Consider the following 25,205-nt stretch of genomic DNA (forward strand, 5'->3'; position numbering starts at 1 on the left):
CCGCCTCTCCCGTCGATGTTTCCTGACGTCCCTTTCACTTCCTGAGCGGAGGGGGCCGGCCCGAAGGACCGCCCGCCCCGCGGCTGCCTGGGCCGGGCCGGGCCCGGCCCGGCCCCGCGTCCGGGGAGGCTGGGGCAGCGCCGCAGCGCGGGCCCGGACTCCCGCCCCTCGGCCCGGCGGGGCCAAGTGCCACGCCGGCGGCCTCCTGGAAGCGAGATGGGCCGCGGGCTGACCCTGCTCCTCCTGCCGCTGGCCCTGCTGGCGGCCCCGGCGCAGGCCGAAGGCGGCACGGCGGCGGCGGAGGAGGAGGTTAAAATAGAGGTGCTGCACCTCCCCGAGGTCTGCAGCCCGAAGAGCAAGAGGGGGGATCTGCTGAACGCGCACTACGACGGTTTCCTGGCCAGCGACGGATCCAAGTTTTACTGCAGGTGGGCCCCCGGGGCACCGAGTAGGGCGGAAGGGAAGGTAGGCCCTGGCCCGGCAGTGTACGTGGCACAGCCTGACCGCCCCCAGGAGCGGCGGGTCACAGCCTGGGCACAGCTCGGGGTCCACGCTAACCACGTCAACATTAGGGAAGTCCCCCCATCTCAGCCTTCCTTTTTCCTCAGCCGAGTGTTGAAGGATGTAGGATTTACCTAGGGTCAAGAGGGACCAGCGCTGAGGTAAGCTGGAAACCAAAGCCACGCTTAAGACTGGCAGCTGTCGCCAGCGAAGGGGACCAGCTGGGAGGGTCGCTGAGAGAACGTAGCCCACACCTCACACGGGGAGCCCCTTTGGCAAGGTGAAAAAAAACCCCACCATGTTATCCCCTGCCATGTTCTGTGCTGTAATCTGGGCAGAAAAAACTCGGGTTTGGAGAAGGAGCTCCTGGTAGGGACGCAGACTGACTATTTTAGGCAGAAACTTGAGTACTGCATGCTCTTGTACGTAGTTGGCATTGTGCAGGGCAGCTGTATTATGCTAGGGGTTTGCAGTCTTTGTGCCCTTCCCTGCTGCTGCTTCCCTTCTGGATTTGTGTTGCCTTCCTCTTTGCCCCAGTGTTAGCATTTAGGCTTTAGCTTTTTCCTTTTGTCCCATCCATCTATCTTCAGGCTGTTTCAGCTTGGTTTGCACAGAAACTGTTGTGCAAAAGCTTTATTTTTACAGTGCCTTGCTTTTAATGGTGGTGCATCCTACTAGCGAGGCAGGACTCAACCTGTGCAGAACTCTGGACGAAAGTCTTCTTTCCTTCAGATACCTGGCTCATTCCTTACCCATATTTGGACAGATCTTACAGGCAGAGGCCTAGTTTATTACAAAATCTTGATTCGTTCCCCCCACTTGTATCGTTTAAGAAAAAATCAATATAGGATAATTCTACATTTAACGGTACCATTTTACTTCCATTTTTTTTCCTGTTGAACTGACTGATTTTGGCACATACAGTGTTGCCCTCTGACTGTTGAGCTACATGCTCAGTCGCTGTTCAGTGTAGCTCTCGTACTGGGGACACCTCATATAACTAGAAGCTGGCTCAAGCACTGAATATCTAAACTGAACAGAGTGGTGGGTGAGCACACAGTACCATAGTCAAGATTACCAGGTTCCCCCAACACACCCATGCATGCTCTGTCCCCTCCGATTCCATCCCACAGTGATGTGAACCGCTGAAGACTTTTTGTTTCCTAGTAGTGTATTGCTCCCAGTGCTCCTCTTCTCACAGACTTCCTGCAGTGGCGCCTCGTTTCTGGCATGCAGTGTATATGATCAGGAAGATTGGATGTTCTTACAAGAAATTAGGGGTTTTTACCTGTTTTTTTGATTTCAAAAGGAGGTTGCTCCTCGTACATCTCAAGATTTGACCTTTAATTAACTATAAATGTAGCAGAAAAACAGTGTTAATACTTTATGTTCTTGCACTCTAAACATTCTTGTGTTCTAATAATCTAATGTACGTTTTTACTGACTGCTAATTTAAAGCTATTTATATTTTAAAAAATACTGAATTCACTGTTAACCACTCACAATTCTTTTTAATAGTCGGACGCAAAATGAAGGTCATCCAAAATGGTTCGTTTTGGGTGTTGGACAAGTCATAAAAGGGTTAGATGTTGCTATGATGAATATGTGTCCGGGAGAAAAACGCAAAGTGATCATTCCTCCGTCATTAGCATATGGACAGCAAGGATATGGTAAAAAAAGAAGTTTTAATATTAAACTTTGTCTTTCCTCTGTTTGACCCTTTCAAACATATAGTATTGTAAGTGACTGGAAGAATTGATGCTCCCATTATTTTTGGAGGCACTGAAGGTGATGACTGCAGCTATGCAGCCTAATGCTGCTCATTCCTATGCAGTTTGAGTAGTCCTCATCATAGACCCACACTCAGGCCTTGCAGTTTGCATTAGAATTCAGTACATGGCACCTGATGTGTTTTTCCAAGTACTGCCATAGTATGAAAAATTGACAGCAAAAGGAAGATCTTCATGATTCATATCAGCATTTTTTGTCTTAATCTATTATATTCTATTCATGTTTAGTTTCTATTACTTGACTCCTACGTGCTTAGCCTTTTCATGATATTCTGCGTCTTCTGAGCAAAACGGAATGTAATCCAGTGCATGCCACAGAATTAATCTAAGTAGAAATAATTTGTTTAAAATACTGCTTATATCCTGGATAGTTAATAGATGTTATCATCACATTACATAATAATTGCAACAATACAATGCATGAAATCTGATTTGAATTTATAATACTTAAGTGTGCAATCTACTGAAAAAAAAAAAAGTTCCAGTCAGGAGTTTTATGCAGTGTTTCAGCACTTTTAATTGTAGATAACTTAAATTCAGCTCTGACTTGGGTGTAGTAGTTTCTGTGAAAAGGTAGCTCCTGCTCTGTAGTAATTGTTTGGTAGCGATACTATGTCAGAATTCCATGACCAGTTTTGTCTTTCATACAATTCCATTGTAGCCAGTGAACTTTATTAGGAATAAATTTTTCCCCTTGAGCATAATGTTTAATAAGGAAGTCTCATAACAACAAGGAAAAACGCTGATACAAACAGAAGTATGTTCTTTAATACTAGTGTTAACTGTTTGTTCTAGGTAGCACTTCAAGAAAGTATTATTTTCCTACAGCATACCTGTCCTCTGTCTCAGCGTATTCCTGCATGCTGGGGAAGATGCCTGCCTAATCTTGAATTAGAAAAGATGCATGTGACTTTCTAAATCTTTACATATCTTTCCTTTGTTGGTATGTATATTTGTGAACTATTGGCACTGAATTCTAGTATTGTATCTTTCTTTCTTTAGTAGTATACAGACCATGATTTATATTCAGATATATTAAAAACTACATTTTTAAAGCTTGTAAGATTAAAGCCTTTTGGACTCTGAAACCTGTCATTTTTACTTTGGATATTTTAGATGAGTAGTGTGAGTAATAGTTTTGTTTACCTTCTGTTTATAAACAAAGTAGATTCTTTAGTTGTTCTTCAGTTTATGAAGGACAGGCACAAGCTCAAAATTCTGTCAAAATTCTGAGGTTACAATGTCATGCTCACTGGCTTTGGCTATGAATAGAAGCAACTTGCATGTTTACATTTTAATTTTACACTGCATGATTTCTTGATGCTTTTTTGGCACTACTTACACCTCATTAGATTGTTACTGTCTCTCTTCGGTTCCCTTTTTTTGCCAGATGCATGATACATTGACCTGTGTTTATAGGCAATGGTGTTTTTACATCAGATATAAGAAAATGCTTTGACACAGGAATAATGAAGTCTAACATGTTTTTTCAAAATACTCTACTAGTTTGGGGATTTTTGCGGGGGGAGGGGTGAATCAGATGACTTACATTCTGTTGCTTCTTTCTAATGAGATGTCTATTTTAAACACTATTTTACATCAAGTCCTTTAACCATAGGTATAATTCATAGTAAGTTGGTAAAACCTGATATTGCCTGCTTGTTTCTTCAGACAGAAAATACATAGGAGCATTGGTCTATTACTGTAATCTTTTAAATCAGATTGCAGATATTGCAGAAGGCGTATGTCTTAGAATCAGTCTTTCAATCAGCCCCATCTTATGACAGTATGTGAAAGAGTGAGAACTTTAGAAATACTTGTTTTTCATGATAACACAAACCTTTTCTTAATTTTTAAAAGTATTTGAATTGATATGAACAATATAATTTTGTTTCAGGGTAGTATATTGTTTGCAAATTTCTCTCAAAATCAGTTATCTAACACAGTCTGAACGATCTTCCTGTCTAGCTGTATAATATTTAAATTCAGAGTTTAATCTGAATATTAAGACAGACTTTTGTAAGAAAAAAATAAGACACTTTACTTGTAAATCTATCATATGTGTGATCTCTGACCACAGTGTGTGGTTTCTTAATGGCTTTTTTTTCTTGTATTCATAGCACAGGGCAAGATTCCACCTAACGCAACATTGATCTTTGAGATTGAACTTTATGCAGTAAATAAGGGACCCCGCAGCGTTGAAGCATTTAATAAAATAGACAAGGACAGTGACAAGAAACTCTCTGAACTTGAGGTAATATGATGTAACTAATTTGGAATAAATAATTAATAAAACTGTAGGTGTACTTGCATCAGTGTTATCTTTACATGAGCTGCCTCTGCTGCAGTTCATCATGTAAAGCTTCTGTATGCTTACACAAGCTACACTGTGCAATGTTGAAATTTGCTTTGATTAATACATTAGTATGTCTCAGACTTGCTGGGAAGTAAACGTTAGACCTGTCTGCACTGGAGTCACAATAACTTATGTTTATACCCCAAGCATCCTTGAAGATAGCTGTTGAGTACTGGCGTAAAAGCCACAATGGTTGGACTTTTCTCTTTTCTTCTAGATAAGCCAGTATTTGAAAGAAGAATTTGCAAGAGATGGCAAAAAACGTCATCCCTCAGTCCATGATGAAATCTTAGCTGATATATTTAAGAAGAATGACCATGATGGAGATGGTTTCATATCAGCAAAGGAGTACAATGTCTACCAGCATGATGAACTCTAAGTACTTAAAAAAGTCTTTGGCTGGTTTTGGGACACTGAATTTTAAAAATAATACTTTGTCACAGAATTTTTTGTATTTTTTTTTATAGTGGCATCTTTTTATAACTCTTAAGGTGACTGTAAAAATCTTATTTTTAACATTCAACTAATAAAATGTGTTAGATATTTCAAAAGAAATAAAATTGGAAAATACCATGATCTATTATTAGTGGTTCCTGCGTCATGTCCTAATCTACAGTATTCCTCAGTAGTCCTTCTCGTTGTGTAAAATACTGATGAAAATAATTATTTCTGTCCTATCGAGCACATAAAAATGATTCCAGTACCTATGGACATAGTTGGAACATAACTTTTCAATCCTCTGTAAAATAAAGGGGGAAAACAGAATCCCAGTAACTTTAACTCATCAAACCTCTGCAGGCTCCTAGGCTAGCTTCTAAAGGAATTGTTGTTTGCAGCAAATTTAACTATAAAAGGCCTTAAAATAAATGAACACTGGCTCTGGAACGTCAAGATAAAAACACAAGTGTTTTTAAAGCAACTTAAAATAACCTCTTTGATGTAATATTAACATGAATAATTTCATGTTCATGAAAAAGCAGTATTTTAAGTGGATTTTTAAACTTTGACTTAGTAATTTTAATAAGCCAGTTTATTCAGCAGCACCAAGTTAAAAATCTCCACTATCATGAATTACTTGGATGAGGTGGAAGGTGATGGGAGATACTCTATATAAACATAAGTAATTATTTGGGCATCATTCTGGTTTCTTTCACTTTGGAAAAATGCAAAGAAGTAGCAATAGTTAATAGACCGTACTTCAGGCTCATTAATTGATCTGCTTGTGCAGATATCATCATAATACTTGTGTAACATAACCTTACTCTTTTCATGTGAAAAGCAATGGCTGTATTTATTTCAACATGTAATAATCAGATGTAAGCAGTGAAAGTGGCAGCACAAGTAAAAAAGCTTCCATACCTGGGTTATCCTTAAAATCATTCTAAAAGTTAGAAAAATATTTTTTAATTGTTTTGCCAGTTGAAGATAGCATGGGGAGAGCATTAACAGTATACTAACCAACAGCACTCCCTCTCAGTTTTGGACACAATTCTGTAGTGCCCTCTGGTGTTTAGATTCTCAACAGATTTAATTTTGTGTGGCTGAGCTCGACCGGTTCAAGACCTTCACCCCTGAAGTCTTGTTGGGAAGGATGTAGTTCTGTTATTGTCATAGGCTTCCAAAACATTTTCTGCTAAGCAGTTTTTTCTGAACACATAAAGTCAAGAGCAGCTGTGACCTAAAATCCAAATGCAGAAGGTGAACTGGCTGGTACTTTTCAGTAATCTAAACAAACTGTTGACACATGGGAATGGCATCCTAATATGAAATGCCTATCCCTAGTTTTAGTTGTTCCCTTTTGTAAATGAAACATTAGACTGAGCTAAGTTTTCGCATGTTTTTTAATCTGATACTTCAATTAAACATTCATGAGAACACTAAATTATTAACAAATATTCTCATTTTACTATCATGTGCCAGTGTAGATAAAGGCAACATTTTGGGGTTTAACAACAAGTTTTTGTAAACAACTTACAATAAGTTCTAGCATATATTTTGACATTATGGAAATTCAGTTTAAACGTACATTTTTCATTATCATGATAATGAATGGAGAAGGTTCTAGAAAGAAGAAAAGCTATGTCAAGGAATGCATGAGGGCATTTTTAACTAAAAGGTCATTGACTGTGAAGCAAATAATTTGAAGATAATAGTGTAATAAAATGTTTTGCACTTTCACTATTTTGCATTTCAACAATTTGAGTCATATTTACTAACTCTGAAAAGTTTGTGGCACAGTTATGCTCATGTCTGTGACAACAGGCACTTACCTAGCTCAGTTACTTTACTCTCTTATGCCAGAGGTCAAAACAGGGCACAGCATGCAATCGTACGTACTTTTGTCCATTAAAAGAGCACTCTAGGCATCCGTAGACTGTCTCCCTTTTAGAACTTCCCATTCCACAAAGGACACAGGGACCTTTGGGGATGTTGTTATTAAGTAAATTAATTCGGATATGAGACCCTTCTCTGAGATAGCCTGTAGAGAGATCAGTCATGCTCGCAGCTTTTTCATAATAATCTGTAAAAAGGTCCTCCAAGTAAGCATCAGAGTTAGCAATGGTATCCACTACTCTTTTATCTGAAAAAGAACACACAAAAAAAAGAAGCAATGATTTGTCATTACATGATGAACTGTTTACAAAACCACCTGTCAATCTAATTATGGAACTAACAAGTGATTCATGAAACCATTCTAAACATGCCAAGTTGTAGATTACTTCCCATCAAAAGCCCTGTGTGATGAAAATTTTTCTTTAATTTCTCAAGGCACTGACAAAAGCCAGAATTTTTTTGTATATGACCTATATAATTACAGTATTTTTAGAAATACAACTAAAAGATAGGCTTGAGGTTTTTGAAAAATTGGTGCCAAATCAAATCACAGCTGCATACTTTCCTGTTTAACCATTTTTATTTTTGCATTTCTAGTTTTATTTTCTAAAAATTGTAAATTTACTTTTTTTTCCTAGTATTCACAAAAAAAAAAAACCACCCAACATACCAATACTTAAAAGGTTTAGAAAATTTGGAGGACTCCATGTTGACCTGGCAGATTTCTGAGCATCCAAACACCCCAGGAAGAAATCACTTTTGGAACTACCTACCGTTTTCCTCTCTCTTCAGGGAATGATTAGTTTAGACTGGATGACAAACTTTCAGGCAGCTACAGCTACTGAGATGTATCATACCCACTGAAGATTTATTCCCTTAGTGTGGACTGGAGCAGCACTGAAGGCTTGGTCCATAAAAGCCCTTTGATCAAGGACAGGATACAATGAGCAAGGACACCTATACAGAGCAGCCCTTAGATGGATAAGTTTACTGCTCAACATTTATCTTCACACTCAGATTTGCAGATTTCCAAAATACTTAGACCAAGGAGTGTTAAAAGTATAGGATCTTGTTTTGAAGAAAATATAGCTACATACAGTTATCAGTTTTGTTGGATGTTGTGTTCATATCAGAACAAGAAAAGAGAACTAAAATGGTATCTTGCCCATGTCCCTGCCATGTGAACATATAGCCTAAAGAGTACATCCAAATATTTAAATCAATATTATTTGATATTTAAACTTAAAAAGTTTGCCCTGAAATATTATTATAGATTATAACTTGTATTGCATAGCACTAGCTGTAAATGGCAAGCATATGGAATAGGCTTAATGTTAACTGAAATTAGTTGTATAATTACTCCATACCAGTTTATCATCAGCCATAAATTTTTATTTTAAGATTTTTAATGAACAGCAATACCATAAATTTGTTATTTGTGAAAGAGATTCTCAAATATAAATTTTAATAATTTTACAATCATTTCAATACACAAGAAATTAAGAAAGATACATTTTCCATTTAAATTTTCTTCTTTAAATGTTCATCTTGCACACAAATAAACAGAAATACACTCTTCATGCATTAACTAAGCCATTTGGATATAAATATCAAAAGTCATACTTCGATGAAACAGATTACTCTTTAACCTCCTTAATTTGGTCAGTGAAGATGATCCAGATTTCTCTTTTTCAAATCCTCCTTTTGAAATTGGAGTAACACAGAGTTCTGTAAAAATTAAAAATAAATTTTTAGAAGAACAAAATATAAAAGCAGTAATTGCACAACAGAGTTTAATATGCTTTCAAATCTATAAAGCTAACGGTGATTAAATTCAGCTTTGCTAATGGTTTTAATGGCTAGTGGCACTTTTTAATACAAGTCTGCCCATAGAATCAAGTGACACAGATTCAGTGGGAATTTTAAAATGTTGGTGGCTTTCAACATACATTGTTAGAGTTTGGTTTATACACAATTTATGGCTACGTTAAGAGACTAAGACAGGCAATATCATATAAATGGAAGCCTTGTTTCTGAAGGAGAAACATTTCGATGATCTCATTTGAAACAAAAAATGAAAAACAATCATCAAGGCTGTGAGTTCTGTAGTCATCTCTTCCAACACCAAATCAACTGCTAAAACGCTTTTTCTTTTTTAAATAAAATTAAGTATCACGTAAGTTTCTATCCAAAACTTGAAAGAAAACCTTTAAAGCCAAATATAAGGATAATCAATTAAAAGGAACTGAAAAAACATGTTTTAAACTTTCTCAATTGAGAATTCTCTTTAATTATGCAAATACAAACATCAGCTTCATTGATTATTTCACTGATAATGACTTCAGGAAAAACACTGTGCATGTACCTACCATTGCATAAAGGCAAAATAAAACACTTCTAAAACTGAAACTAATGCTGAACATTATGGAAGTGAATATAATGAACTACCATACTGCATTATTGCTTTTACTTTTAATCCAGTAATTATGCCTGGTTTGGAGTATATTTAAAGTTTTTATAGAAGGGTAAAGGTATTTCACGGTTCAGTAAAAAGGTGCTTTACATTGCAGAGTCATGGAAATTTTATACCGTGTATGCCAAACAGTATGGAGCTATTTGCAACTTTTAAAACATAGTGCTATACAGATCTGCAGAGACCGAGATTAATTCCCTAACCAGGTCTTTTATCTTGCTATTTACAGAAAGCCACAATGATATAGAGAGTCAGGCAATTCCTGAAACAGTTAAGTGACGCTCACAGAGGTTCCTGTATTTAAGTACCTGTGAATCTGGTGGTTAAAACTTAAGCTAACATTACTCTAGTCAGTAGGGAGTTTTGCATTTGATATTATCAAGTACTAGGATCAAATCCTAAACTGACTTTCGGGTTTATTACAAACAATGTTGATAACATTGATAATGTTATAAGCCACACTTTAATTAGTGCAAATAATGTAAGTACATAAGCGCGATCCTCTTCCCAAAAGGAGAAAAACTTACAGGACTTATGCAGGTTTTTTTATTAGTTTCCAGTAATTGTGATTATCTCTTCAGATAACCATATGTGGAAAAAATGTTAGCTCAGTTTAGAAGTTCCGCACGCTCTCTTCTTTACTTGGGTCTTTACTTGCCTATTTTATGCAAAACTCATCAGATAGTCTCTTAAGCCTGTTCCTTACAGGCCAGAAATATAAGGAAGTGATTTTTTTGTTCCACGCAAGTGTGGGGTTTAAAAAAAAATAATCACAAAATCATACTTAACTTTTAAAAAAATGTTTCCACTACAGACTATTTTCTAGCACTTGCCTTGTTTATCTTCTCAAGAATTGTCTCCCTTAGAAAGTCAGACTACTTATGTGCATAAAATTAAAGCATACCATTGTATGGGATCTGGGCTTATGTATATCAAGAGCAAGAAAACAGTTTTAAAAACTCAGATCATTATAAATAATAGCAGTAATGACAGTAATTCACATCACTTACCAAAACTACCATCCAAATGAATATAAAGTTCAAATACACTAAAAGCAATAGTCGTATGCGCAGGAAAAACAATGGCTTTGTCCCTCCCTTTATAATTCTGATCTTCAATAATGTGAAACTGTAATTTAGAAAAGCATCAAAAGAAAAAAAGTTACAAATTGAAATGGAAAATTAAACAAAATAATATCTTTACTGTATATATTGAGAATTATAATGCCAGGAGGAAGCTTTGAAATTGAAGATCAAATTTTACAACTAAAGAATTTTCTATTAACAACTTGCATTTTAATAAAGTTTGATACAGAGCTAGTAACTTAACTTGCATCGCTCATTGAAAATTATGTGAATGATTTATAAATACTAGTAATGGGCAACCCTCAGAAGATTTGTAGGTTCAATTATTCAAACATACTGAAGAGAGAGAGCGAGGAAGAACATAAGACAGGGAGTAAGATGCCGACCCTTGAAATAATAACATCCTGAAGTTCCAATGTGTTATAGATGATGAATACAATAATGAAAGCAATAATGAAAGATAGGTTATACATTTATCGGAGATTCAAACTAAGAAGTGGTAAATTCCACATTTTTGCTGAGGCTTCACCCAAAGCAATGGCTCATTGTCTAGCCATCCTTTCATGCATTTCCCATCCCTCAGTCACATAAGCAATACTAACAACAGACCAACTTTTAATTCAGTTTACATCAGTGCAATAACACTGATTGACTTCAGATTTTTTTCTGAGCTTCCATCAGTAAAAATGCAATTAAATCCAACCATAACATTCAGAAAAATGAGCTTTTTACGTTTGTTCATTTAAGTTACAGAACTTTGTCGAACATACTTACCCTCATTGTCTCTCCACGCATTCCAGTATGAACAGTTAATGAGCACTGCCTTGTAGTTCTAATACTTTCCATGACCACACACAAAATTTCCATCCTACTTTTTCTTGATTGATGGACTAGACAATGATCAAAGTTTATCTTTCTAAAATCAAGAGGGAGGCAGGAAAGAAATTCAGAGATTATTAGCAATTTACAAAGCAGCTAATAGAATTAGTAACTTTAAATCAGTAAATAAATCACCGTAAGTTCTGTCTCACAGCAGTAAAACAACTGACTGAGGAGGTCTCAGGAAACTTAACACTGATTTATAGTGTTTGGGAACAGAAGCACTAAAAAATTCAAGGAAAGCCAGTAATGTACAAACGTTAGGGAGGATGTGTGGGACACCCTGGAAAATTCCAAGTCTGTCCATCTGACACTGTTCTTAGTGACAGTAACGAACTGCCAACACACACTACTTAATAACAATTTTTTTTAAAGCGATATAATTAATGTCAGTCAGTAAGACTTTATGAAAAATAGACAGTAAAAGCAATAGCTGTAATGCTTTACCTTTGGGCTTCTATAAAGCTTATGATGATGCAATGTTTTGGTTAGAAGCCTAAATGATACCTATACAAGCTGGCATACACTCAATGGATTAAAAACTGGTTAATTGATACATGTCAACTAAAACTGAAAAAAACTGTATAACTTGTAAACATGGAACAATCATGAAACAAGTGTTTATAGAAGAATTTCTACGAGCATAGGCTCTTAGTCCTGTAACATTGAATATATTTATCAGCAGACTAGGACCTCTTCCCCCACCCCCAATTATTAATGATAATGTTTGGAGGTTACAAATAAACCAGGAAAAGGTAGGTACAGAACATGAGAGGTTACAGATACAAAATGACATGCACTTTTTGGTAAATAACTACAAGGAAACAATATATATTTGAAAATACCAAATGTCACATCATGCATAGTAAATAATTTACTGGGATGCAACACTGGGATTCACTGGGATGACATTGTGGTCAAGGAATAATCTCTGAAATATAACCTAGAGAATTACACCTAGAATTAGTCATATTTCTATGTGTTTGAGATTTGTGCTAGCACTACAGGAACACAAAGTTCGGTTTCAGCATCCACAGCTCAAGAAGGGTGTTGGAAAAATGGAGACTGCATTTAGAGAAGAGCCACAGGAGGTTACGAAAAATTGAAGTAGATAAACCTACTTTGCTTTTCAAAGAAAAGGCTATGTAATAACCTCATAAACCTTTAAGTACCTACACTGGCAATAATATGTATGGCTCTCTAGTTCATCACACAAAGGCAAAGAAATCTTAATTCTGAAACCTGAAGTTGGGTAATATAATTCAAAGTAAATTTCAAATTTTCAACAGTATGGAATAACATAGATAAGACCTTGGATGGACTCTTCTCTGGATTTTTTTTTTTTTTTCTGGAAAGATGCACTGTAATTCAAACAAAAATTAATCCAGAAAAATTCTACAGTCTGTGTGTCCTGGTTTCAGCTGGGATAGAGTTAACTGTCTTCATAGTAGCTGGTACGGTGCTATGTTTTGAGTTCAGTATGCGAAGAATGTTGATAACACTGATGTTTTCAGTTGTTGCTCAGTAGTGTTTAGACTATAGTCAAGGATTTTTCAGCTTCTCATGCCCAGCCAGGGCACAAGAAGTTGGCACAGGACACAAGCGGGGCACCTGACCCAAACTGGCCGACAGGGTATTCCATACCATGGGACATCCCATCTAGTTTAGGAACTGGGAAGTGGGGGCAGGGAACTGCCGCTCGGGGACTGGCTGGGTGTCGGTCGGCGGGTGGTGAGCAATTGCCCTGCGCATCATTTGTACATTCCAATCCTTTCATTATTGCTGTTGTCATTTTATTAGTGTTATCATTATTAGTTTCTTCTTTTCTGTTCTATTAAACTGTTCTTATCTCAACCCATGAGTTTTACTTCTTTTCCCGATTTTCTCCCCCATCCCACTGGATGGGGGGGGAGTGAGTGAGCGGCTGTGTGGTGCTTAGTTGCTGGCTGGGGTTAAACCACAACAGTCCATTGTTATACAGAAGGTCATGTGTTTAATCCCAGTGATCCAACCTGAAACTCTTGGAAAATATCAGATGGTAACTGCTATTGCTTGGCTAAAAATAATCAAAACCTAACCATTTCAGAGGTTCAACCTAACTGCATGAAATACAACTATGGAACCAGAAAACAAAAAATGTAATATAACCTTGTAGTAAGTTCTTTAAGTAATGTTGGTACTTCAACCTCATGTTTGGTCACTATGCCAAACGAAGCTTTAAAGGCAACAGAATCTGATCCAGCAACATCAAAACCAACATCATTCATTATCTGATTTCCTCTTCTACCATTAAGTGAAACATCTGATTTGTCTTCATAGTTGAGCAACTGGTAAGATGAGACACCTGTGTAAAAGAAGATAACCGTTGTGTGATGAAAAGTCTGAATGCACTATTTTTACACAGCAAGAAGAGAATAAATGGTACTGTTCCTACTGTGCTTAACCATTTTGATGTGAAATTCAGAGCTACATTGAGCACTTATTTATTGGTGTTACTACTGATGACTAATGGAAAGAGAGCGCATAGGGGTCTGCAGGATTTCTGTGCCTCTCTCTGGCAGGGTTGTGCCTGTGCTCCTGCATGTGATATATCCTGGGCATGAAATGGTGATTAGGGCTATTTCTAGATTTCTACATTGTTATTCTCCTAAAGTACTTTCACCTGTAAGTAGGCTGTTGGTACTTGTATAAACTAGACATGTAGCATGTTCTGGGCTTAATGACAGAGGCTCTGAAACACAAAATGACTTAGTGAAGGCCACACAGAATATTAAAACTAGGAACAAAATGAACGCCGCTGTGTGTAAAATAGTATTAGTGAATTCTGAATTTTGTCTAGATGCAGTACAAATTAACCTAATATTTCTTCTTTTTTGCAATATATGAGTGAGACATGGATGTGCCAGTAACATTAACTTTGCCTTTTACCTGACATGTCACAATTAGAATGACTTACTGCACTTTCCATGTATGCCTGATGATTCCAGGGACAATGTCAGTTTATTTTGAAGAAAAACAACAGATTATTTCTGACTTACTTGAAAGTTTTCATCGATTTATTGTACAATCAAAGGGTAGATGCTGAAACATTTCTATAATGCTTTCTTTATAACCTTAAATACATGTTACACTAACAGAAAAACATTAGAATGCATTGGTTGCCAAATTAAAATGAATAATGCAGGTAGAACACAGGGATTAGGCATCCAAATACATTTGAGAGTCTGGGGATTACTCTTTCTTTCTTTTTTTTTTTTTTTAAACCTTTGAAGCTTTTAGGATAAACTGAAATTACAAAGTCACCTAGTATGAATCCTGTTTGTCTTTATTTTTTAACCCCCCCCAAAAAAAGTTCATATATTTTTCATAATTCTAAAAAGACTGAAAATGTTTGTATTTGTCACATAAAAAAGGAAATTCAATTACAAAGTACTCTGCTTACATTCAAAGACAACACTTTCTGCACATGACAACTAACCTTTACAGAAAAGACTCGTAAGGTTTTGTGAGACTTTCAATGAGATTTTGCAACCTTTTTCTCTGACTTTTTAATAAGATTTTTCAATTTTTTTCATTCAGGACAAGCCAGATGACTTGTCCTGAATGTAAGAGTAATAGGATTAGTAGGATTCCAATTTTTTTCATCACGCTTGCGTCCCGGCATCACTCCTTTGTGGGGTCAACTGGTATTTCTGTCTTCTTGTGCTCATACTGGTTTGTCCTAGTGGAGTTTTTAATTAAAGCAATTGTGCAATTAATGCAATCAATACTTTTGTCAAAATGGACCTTTTTTCAAAAGAAAATAAAGCAATAAAACTGTTTTGGTAAAACATAGCATGTAGGCAAGAATTACACAGACTTTTCAAAGAAAGGTACGGGAAAATATAGGCAGTATAGTTCAATTCTGCACCTCCTAATTCTCATAGAATCTCCTCAAAAAATTTCTGATATTGCATAGCAAAGGCAATTGAAACACAGTTAAGCTCTTTAAATACACAAAAAAAGATTACAAATGTGGAAAAAAAATCTTATGGAAATCCAATTACTTCAGTCAGATTGCTGTTATTGTTAAATGCTTCTGCCTGCACAGAGCCCAGTTGAACACCAGGGATTACTAGCATGGGACAGCTGCAGAACTGAGGCCATGCTTACATACTTAAAAGCAAGTATATGGAGAAAGGTGAACATTAACAACAAATTTTAAGTAGCAATTAATCAACATACATCAATACATCTATCAAGAATCTGTTATGAAACTGAATTTGTTTCATATTAGTGCAGAAAATATCAAGGCTTTTTAGTATAGTTGACTTTATTTCTTACTCTTTTTCCAGAAAGTCCTTTTCTTTTTTTTGACTTGTATTTTTTTCTTAAATATTTATTACATGACTAAGCAAGACAAATTTACTAGCCACATACTAAAGAACCATCATACTACCTGAACAGTTTAAACTATGTCTACTGTTCCGTACTTACTAGAAAACATGCAATTTTCCACTTCGAAGAAAGATAGAAATCTTACCTGCAGAAATTTCTTTCTCCCCTTGAAGAATGTCTTTTAATGTGAAAGGTGTTGAAGCAAATTTAGACTTTTTTGAAAGTAAACATTTTCTTTTCTTAATCACAAGGCTCAGAGGTTGGTATTTATCAGCTTCACTGAGACTGGGCACTGGAACTAGTCTTCCTCCATCACCAACCTGTTTAACAAAGTTTTTGGTTGCAGCAGCAAACATATTATGACATTAGTAATGATAATAATAAAAAGCTCTGTATCAAGTGTAACTTCCAGACATCAATCCCATGTTCAATTATTTTTACAATGTTCTTTCAAACAAATTAACATTTTGTTTGTTTGTTTGTTTTTAAAAAAGCAGCTGTCACACTGGTTTTTTTAGATCAATTTATATTTTACTTGGAAAGAATCAACAGCATCTTAGCTACCAAGCTTCTATGGTGCATTGCTCGAGACTTCTCTCAAAGACCTTCAATTAAGCTCTCTAATTCTGTATGATGAATAATGAATTACCAGCGTAAACTGATAGGGAAATGGTTGCCCTTTCCTTGGCAGTTTAATGCCAATGTTTGAAAACAAAATTTACAATCTTAGAAACAGAAGACAGTAATTTCTGCAACCCTCAGCTTCCCGTTAGTAGTTATTGATGTATTACTGTTTATCAGGTCCTTGGTGCAGCTGAATTCTAGCGTTTTACCAAAACCCAACAAAGCAGCCCAAATGTGCTCCGGGAGACTGCCTGAATTACACATTCATGAAAGCTGGTAGTAGGCCTGCTGCGACGGTATTGCCTTTCAAGAGCAGTTGCATAATCTACCTGCGAAAGCTCAGCTGGGGACTAAGTGGTACGGAGGTCTTTGGGAACACCTGGGCCAAAGTGTAAGATTAGAGATGGCTGGGCGCAGGGGGGAAACATTACATGTCATTCTTCTGCTGTGGACTCAGCTGTCTGTGACCCAAAAGCTAGTTTTGAGACAGGCCAGCTGCACATATTTGGCCTAGAATACTGAGAAATTCGCTAAATTGTGAGAATCGTGCAAAATAATAACAGTAAAATTGCAGACAGAAGTGAGATTATTGAAACAGGATTAAGGAGCAGCTCAGGGATCCAAGAGGGAAAGCACCGGTGTAAAGATACAAAATTGTAAAGGAGGAAAAAGAGTCAGTATACAGCACCGTGGAGGACCTGTGAGGGAGGCAGCAGGAGCTGACCCGTCCTCATGTAAACAATGACTTTACTTTCTTGCAAGAGTGGTGAGCATAAAACTGCTAAACCTTGTAGCACATCTTCCAGAGACTCCTTTTGCAGTTACAGTAGGTAAGAAAACATCAGCCACAGGCTTGTAAAGCTACACTTTAATATGATTATTATTCCTGGTTCCCAGGTAAAAACTTTTGTTTGGTTGGTTTTTCTTCTAAGTAGGGTTTTCACATGAAAGCATTTTAAGGACTGTTTTTATAATATGATCACTTATTTAATAATTTACATGTTTCAATTTAGTCCTTTCCAATTCTTCTGTAGCTATTTTTAAACATTCAGACTATCAGGAAATCCAATAAAAAGGCAAAAACAGGAGTATATTACCTCAGCTACCTAAGATGAAAGGAAAGGCTGCTGGCACTTTCTGCTTACTCTAGAGGGTGCTGAAAAATCAAAGCTGATTATACATAGACTTTGAACTGAAATCATGTGAAATGCTGGAATTCAGTCTGACTGTAATTGATATTACACTGCACTAACAAAAAAACCCTGTACATATTTACTCAATCAAAACACATTACAGAACTTAAAAGGGTTTAAAGGGAAGGAAAAGCTAAGGAAATTCTTAAATTAAAATTGCCCATTCAGTCTTGATTTAGATTTATCCTGTATATGTCTTATAACTGTTTGACAGGATACTATTTTTTCTACATGTTATTAAGCTCAGCTGGCACTATTTATTCAATATGTATTTGTGTTTCTCTCGCTTAGTATGTGGTCATAGATCATACTCAATCTGAACCTAGCACTAATTTTGATAACGAATAGCTTCATTTGATACGTTTACATGGTACTCCTGTTACTCTAACACCCTATAATCCACCATACATGCTGCAGCAGCTGTTTGTAGCGCCTTCATGCCGCAGGTCAGAGAAAAGGAGTGCAACTACATTCACATTGCCATGTTCAGAGAACATTAATTTTGTGCATCCAAGTGAAGAAACCTAAGATATTTCCCCCGCGTCTCCAGTAGTAGGCACTTTTGTACTTGGCATACAAGTCTACTTACGAACTTTCAGCATTTCTGCAGCCCTGGAGCCCTCTCATTTTGGGCAACCAATAAATGAAAAAACATGCTGTGCATACATTCTGCCCGAGTCAGCACTTGAATAAAAAAAAAATCTTGCCTTGTGTCTCCAAGCTGCTCACATGCGGGTTCAAGGCTACCTCTGGGGAGTGCCAGGGCTGTAACCTTCTGTACCCCTTAGCACAGAGCCACATGACGATAGTGACAAGGCATCCCATCCGCCTTTGCTATGCAGGATCCTTCACAGAACAAAAGGACTTTTCTAGCCCGATCTTAGCCCACCTTTATACACTGCTGGAATGAGGTCAGACTTGAACCCTCACCATGACCCAGGCACCTTTTTAAAAAACAAATGAAAAAATATGACCAAAAAAGATCCCCACCACCACCACCACCACCACCCCCAGATTGCCTAGTATCCATCTATGATGACCTTTGTTCTTAAGTGAGCACCCCCAAATCATACATGAACTCGTTGGTGTCAGAGACAAAATTATTCCTCCAGTTTCCCCATTTTCTCGATCATGAGAACACACTTTCTTTGTGTCACCCCTTCTCTCTTTAATTGTATTCCCTCTGACTCTTATAAATAAATAAATCAAGACTCTTACTGGCAGAAGCCTCATTTGCTGATTCATCTGCAGAGCAGGTTCATCTATAGTTGGAAGGTGGAATTCTGTGCAAGAAAAAGTATGAAGTGATGTAAAGATACAATGTTCTATTTTATGGGGTTTTAACTGATTTTCCTGTCCCTTTAACTCTAGCTTAACTCTGCTCTCTGGTCTTACCACGCTCTTGTTCTGCTTCTGTTTGAGTTGTCCATCCCCAGTAGACTGAAGGTGTCTGTAAGTTTGCCTACGGACATCACAAGCCTCAACACGGAGAGCAGTTTCAAGGTATCTTATCCAGCTCTGTGTTCTGCAGTTTCTTTGCTGTATCTTCACCTGGGATAAACATATGCAAGATGAGTTCTGTTTCTTCAGAATGGGCCTTAGTCACGGAGCAGTAACAGAGCAAACAAGTATTAGCTACATATAGCTGAGAATTTTGATGCTTAAATATTGTATTTTTTCATTACATCATGTTGATATGAACCTGAAGATTATTTAATAGTAAAATCTAGAGGACAGTCCTGTTTCTGCATAAACTTTGAGGATGCAGAATGGTTTTAGTAGTTATTAGGTAACTCCATAATGATTTTTGGTTTATTATTAGATAGTTATGCCACATTTCTGCAGGAATGTTGGATACCTATAATTATGGGGTGTCTAAAGATGCATTTATAGGCTGACCTAAGGTGTGTGCAAGCTAGAGGCTTGCACAAGGAACTGAAAATGTGGAATTATCTCACTAATTTCAGTCCAGAAATCTAGAATCATCTGCAGATGATTTTGATGTTTCTGTAATCCACATGAACCGATCTGATTTTGTTTCTTGTCACAGTCACCCATATCATAAAATTAGTATGATTAACCAGTCAGCTGATGGGAGAAAAGTCATCTTAAGTGTTAACTGACTGGATAAAGTGAGTTGGTGTTTCATTTGAAAGGGTTAAGCCCACATAGTCAGTAGCAAATTATGTTGGTAATTTGTTTAATATCTTAGTGTACAAAAAGGTGCCATCAATTGCCAGACCACCTGACTTAAGTGCCTCTGAAATATATTACATTTACCTACAGATCTTTACAAAAGAACAAGTCCAAAAATTTAACACCTAAAAACCAGCAGAATAAAATGCTACTGAAAAAAATTACTTGCTAAATTCCCTAATTTTCCAGCAGATGGCAGGAGCATTTCCCTAGAAAGGAAGGCTCTGTGCAATACAGATCTTGTTATATTTCAGGAGGTAACAAAAATAACTATTTATGGGACCAAATATGGTCCTTATTACATATATGCTTTTTTTTTACTACCTAAGTGATTTTAACAGCGCTTGACTTTTTTTTTTTTTTTTTTTGCAAGGTGGAGTTTGTGTAGAGTTTCTGTTGTATAAGCAAAACCAGTCAGTTTAATACCATGACTTACATCACTTCAGAGCTCCTGAGTATGAAGACAGTACCGCTGTCATGCTGAACTCCTGGTCTAGCAGTTTGCTGGGGTACTGGGGTCACTTGGCATAATGCTTGCAGTGATTGCTGCTCACAAAGCATAATGGTATTTAAGGACCATTGTGGGAAGAAAAGTAAGTTAAAGCAAGATTAAGGTTTTCAGCAAACTTAGCTTCAGCAGAGATATTTCCATGTTGGATTTCTTTATTATATAGTTCAAGTGTAGTGAAAATTTAAATCAGTTCACAAATGCTATTTTAATTATGCAGTATAGGGGAACAATTAAATTAGCTATGGCAATATTTTTATTTTGTTTAGACTTACTTTATTAAGCTCTCAATTTGGTAGAGCAGTAAAAAAAATACAGTCACTCCTTGTGTATCAGAAGCTGAATTGGTTCCTTATGGAAACCTCTCTGGGCAGCAGGATAAATAGACCATATCAAAATTAGAGAACTCAGAAATTCAGGGAGGAAACTTGTCAAAAGCCTAGTCCTAAAATGTTTTAAGTTCCCCACATTTAAAGCACGTTTTACTTCTTGTGGAGCCAGATCCTTTCGAATATTCCACTACTATCTGTAGTCTCAGAAGAAAATTTTAATAAGAAGCTTCTAGAGTTAAGTATTTTAATGGACTTCCATGTTTTATTTACATGGAACTTTTGCGTGTGAACAGCTTCTTCACCAATTAGAATGGATTTGAAAAAAAATTTAAAAGGTGCAGGAAAGACTCGTCCTTTTCTAGACAGGTATCTAAAACATACCATTAAGGCTGTTCTAAATTATTTTCAAGGTCACTTTCAACAGTCCATTTGGAAGACAGATGCACACACTCACTATTACTATGTTTCCTATACAATACTCTTCAGGTTTACAGCTCAAGTAAACTGTGTTGGAACCTCCTTCTATTCTCTGCCACAGAATAGACTGTGATAATACATATTCATAGTCCATGCTACAGTATGCATAAAAGGTAGATTTCCTGCCAGGAGGTGCTATATTACAGTGTGACACTTGCCCAGCAATCAAAGTATTAAAAGCTGCACTGTACTGTAAGCATTACATCAATGAAAGGCTACAAGATTTGGAGTTCAACTGGCTTCTCTACGGCTTTTGGCTGACATCATCCCCCGTTCACCTTTATACAAGCAACATCTGTTGACTTGATGAAAAGGGAATGTGTTGCACAGTTGGCTCCTTTGTACCACTTCACTCCCTTCTCACTAGAACCATGTTAATGATGAAAAGGAAACACAAAAGAGATTAAGGAGCATACGTTCTGGTGATAGTTTTATATGCTCTTCCACAGACTTATACTATCGCTGGCTAAAGTGTATGAAATATCCCAGTTTTTCCTTCTTTGTAATTGCCTTAACATTATTGGCAGTATTTTTAATGGGCAGATGGATGTGTTATCTGTGAAGCATTTACTAATAAGAAATGCAAAAGTAGTACTCCAGAGAGAGATTTGCTGAGATAGTGTGTTTGCATTTAAACTTACTACCTGTGAGAAGCGGGCACATCTTTCAGCCAAAAGAAGTGGTCGTTTGTTACATAAACATTACTGCATACAATTAAGCTACTTTCATAATCTAGCATTATTAGCTTGTGAAGACAAATGTGGAAACAAATAAGCCAGTGTGACCTAAAGTAGGTTTAATGCTGCCCTTCCTTTGCAGGATGCTGCCCAAATGTCTAAATCCTTTTTTCCAGCATCTGTGAGTGGGGGTGTCTGTGCTAGAGGAGAGTTTTGTGGGCTTACGCATCCACCTGTAGGAGGATACGGAACTGTAGCTGCTGCTGCTGTGCCACTATGTCTGAAGAAAGATTACAGAACAAAGGATTTGTCTACTGTGATACAATTCACATTGGCCATGCTAATCTGTCTGATGGGCACTGGTACAGTTATCTTTATACAATACTTCCTTCAGTAGCAGGCATATCTTGTTCGTTGCTGCTTCTCCTTATGTTTTAATCTGAGCAGCAGGCTTGAACTGGATTTATTTTTAGCATTCCCACTAGCTCTTCTGTGATACTGGGCAATTAACCTCAGTCTATGAAACCTACTGTATGTGGCTGTGGTAATATATCACTTCCCTGAGCAGGATACTGCAAGAACCAACTAGTATTATAAAGTATTCTCAGATCATTGGATACAGAGTATTTATAAAAAGACAAAATGAAGTAGGTGTTTGTAGGGCATGCAAGAATTCAGTATCCTCTTTCATAATCACCTCTATGCTTATTCAGGCTGTTCCTTCTCATGCTACGAGAATACTTCCTCATCTAGTTTCCTAATTTTTTTTTCCCACATGCGTAGGCATAAAATAAGAAGATACTCGAGTAGTTTCCAGATACTAAACATTTTAACAGACAGGTGACATAAAAAATTCTTGTCACCAAACATAAAAAGCAGCCTGACTAATATTGTTGTACTAGGTTGGCTGATCAGCATTTAAGTGAGATCAGCTCTTGAACTAGAATTGAAGAATGGATGTGCCCTTGTGCTGTTATCACCTCAATGTCTTTGACTGCTAAATGTAATGCCAGGCCCTCAAAAATAACCTATGTAAAGAGGAACTTAAAAGACAATCTACACCTTCAATTTTATCAGTTAAAAAAAATAACTCAATGTCCTCACCAGAACTTGTAGTCGACTTGCAGCCCAACAAGTGTAACCTTTTGGAAATGTTTAATTATACTTCTTTCCACCACTGACTTATCAAAAAACCTGCTCAAGAAACCTGGGATAGTCATGAAATTTGAGCTAGTAACTAGTTTCATTTCTTTGCCAAAGGAAATACAGCCAGACAGTCATCAGTGAGAAAAGCAACTACATATTTGATTTTACTTTGGAACTTTTCCATGTAATTACAAATGTAATCTAATGTTATCTAATCACAGGTAAAAAACATCTTTACACCAGATTCATGTCTGTAACATGCATTTATACCATACTTTATTAACTTGTTCTGAATTCTTTTTAAATTTACCATTATTGAGACGTACTTGGGATATAGGTATGGGATATACAACCTAGCCTGTCTCTTAGCTACTCTGAATAGTAGTTACATCTCAGACATAGCTTTCAGAAATGAAAAACACAGTCTAAATAAAAGACATTATATTTACTGGCCTTGAATAAAATTAGACTTACCACTCAGGCAAAACAAACTATAGAGTACCTCCTCAGCTAGCCCACAGTAGCTCATTAGTTTTGAATGATATTTCAGCTTAGTTTCTTTTAAACTGATTTAGTAATGATTACTTACTAAAAAAATAGTTTTGCATATTCAGGTGCAGGAGCAGTCAATATTGTATACTTGTGGTTTTTAACATTTAGACCAACTTAAATATTTAATAAGCTAATAAGGACTTGGAGAACCATGTGGCTCGATATGGTGGCTGGGCAAAAATGCTGTGTATCATCACATCAGAACAGATTTTTGTACCGGCAGTGAAACTTGGAACAGCTTTCTGTGGGCAACAACTTTAGCTGAGTCAGGATGAAATCTTGTCAATAGCTTCCCACACTGTCTCACTTCACCACATCACAACGCCTACATATTTGTGGTTAAGAAGAAGTATCATCTGCCTCTTGGTTAGATTAAATTTAAATATAAAATTTACTTCCACACTTAAGCAATAGTTTTTATGCTAAATTAGATGCCAGATTGGTACTGCTGCCTCACAGGCCTTGTGCACTCTAACCTATTCCCAAAGGTTTGTTGTGTTGCGTTTTTTTAACCAATTAAGTAAGTAATGACATATAGCTTGTCACACTTCATTTATGCACAGTAATTTTGCTGAGCAATAGTCATCAAAAAGTGTTAGATTTGTTTTGCAAAGACAAAGTATGGATCGCAACTACACAAATGTGAAACCAGAACTGAATTTCACTTGTAGAATTGTTTAACAGGCGATAAGCTCCCAGTCTACAACCTGGCTCAGAGCATTGGTTTGGACGAGATCAGATGTGTACTCTGACACAAGAAAGCATTGCCATTCATGAAGTGTTCTCCCTTCCTTTGCTGTTGCTTCCACTCAGGCAGCATTCCAGACTGTTTGAACACTTGTTCTTTTTACAATGCCAAGAAACAACAAAAACCTTAATTTCTCCTCCTAACCAAATTCTTGTTTTCTATTATGCTTTCATTTTCAATAAAATGTAATTGATTTAAGGGCTGAACAACTGACAAGAACACATAATGGAAAAATCCCACATACTGTTGTTTTTCCAAGATGCCAGAAGGGGTGGGTGTCAAGAATTTTTTTTTTTTTTTCATTTCCACACCTCTTTTTTCAATTCTATTAGAGAACATCAGGAACCATTTTCCCTACACCCTCTCAACAAAACTTGAGAAACATACTGCAAGCTCCCTTTAATCATAAGAGCAAGCTGAAGTGAAAAATAAAAAGCAAAAGGCTCTTACCAGCTGTAGCATGAAGATAAAACTGGGAACTGCCAAAAAGAAAATTATCTTCTTTGAGACTGCAGTTGGTAGCTCCTGCCAGATTTAAAGGAACTGCACAGAGAGTCACATGGGAAAAGTTTTATAAAAATAATCCTGCAGTGGAAAAAGGTTAGAAAGGAACAGGATGATGCTAGTGAGAAGCTGCTGTTTCAGGGCTATTGCTGCCACTACCACCCACCTCTCCAAAATCAATCTGTACAATATATATTAAAAATTTTACGATTAATAGTTAATTCACTTACCAGTTCATTCAAGAACCATATTCTAAAGTGTTTATGTTAATAAATCAGAACACAGATGATAGCAGTTTAAACAGTGTACATTGAGATTTATTAGAACAAGCACTAATAGCAGCAGTGTACAGAGTGATGGAGACAATGTACTGTATGCACTGAACAATAATAATTATACAATTGCACTTCATCAGAGTTCTATTAGAAAATGCTTTTCAGTAAACAGTTTCCC

General features: G+C 36.8%; 2 protein-coding genes across 6 annotated transcripts; one reads left to right on the forward strand and one right to left on the reverse strand.

Moving 5' to 3' along the window:
• Positions 1-57: 57 nt before the first annotated feature.
• Positions 58-5,223, forward strand: FKBP7 (FKBP prolyl isomerase 7). Its single transcript, XM_075028356.1, has 4 exons — positions 58-428; positions 2,020-2,171; positions 4,412-4,545; positions 4,865-5,223. The coding sequence occupies exons 1-4, from the start codon at positions 217-219 to the stop codon at positions 5,024-5,026; spliced, it is 660 nt and encodes a 219-aa protein (XP_074884457.1). The 5' UTR covers positions 58-216; the 3' UTR covers positions 5,027-5,223.
• Positions 5,224-5,237: 14 nt separating this feature from the next.
• On the reverse strand, positions 5,238-24,718 carry PJVK (pejvakin). Of its 5 annotated transcripts, none has more exons than XM_075028350.1 (9): positions 24,699-24,718; positions 19,008-19,163; positions 18,831-18,895; positions 15,941-18,556; positions 13,567-13,762; positions 11,314-11,455; positions 10,465-10,582; positions 8,605-8,709; positions 5,238-7,228 (listed from the first exon to the last, which is right to left on the reverse strand). In XM_075028350.1, exons 4-9 carry the CDS (start codon positions 16,149-16,151, stop codon positions 6,927-6,929), a joined length of 1,074 nt encoding a protein of 357 aa, XP_074884451.1. In that variant the 5' UTR covers positions 16,152-18,556; positions 18,831-18,895; positions 19,008-19,163; positions 24,699-24,718; the 3' UTR covers positions 5,238-6,926. The 5 variants fall into 5 exon arrangements, with proteins under 5 accessions (XP_074884451.1, XP_074884450.1, XP_074884455.1 ...); XM_075028349.1 differs by lacking the exon at positions 24,699-24,718 and adding an exon at positions 20,245-24,692; XM_075028354.1 differs by lacking the exon at positions 24,699-24,718 and having other exon boundaries at positions 15,941-16,115; positions 18,320-18,556; positions 19,008-20,149.
• Between the last annotated feature and the right edge of the window lie 487 nt (positions 24,719-25,205).

Source organism: Buteo buteo, chromosome 5, assembly GCF_964188355.1.
Source record: "Buteo buteo chromosome 5, bButBut1.hap1.1, whole genome shotgun sequence".
NCBI classification, from domain to species: Eukaryota; Metazoa; Chordata; class Aves; order Accipitriformes; family Accipitridae; genus Buteo; species Buteo buteo.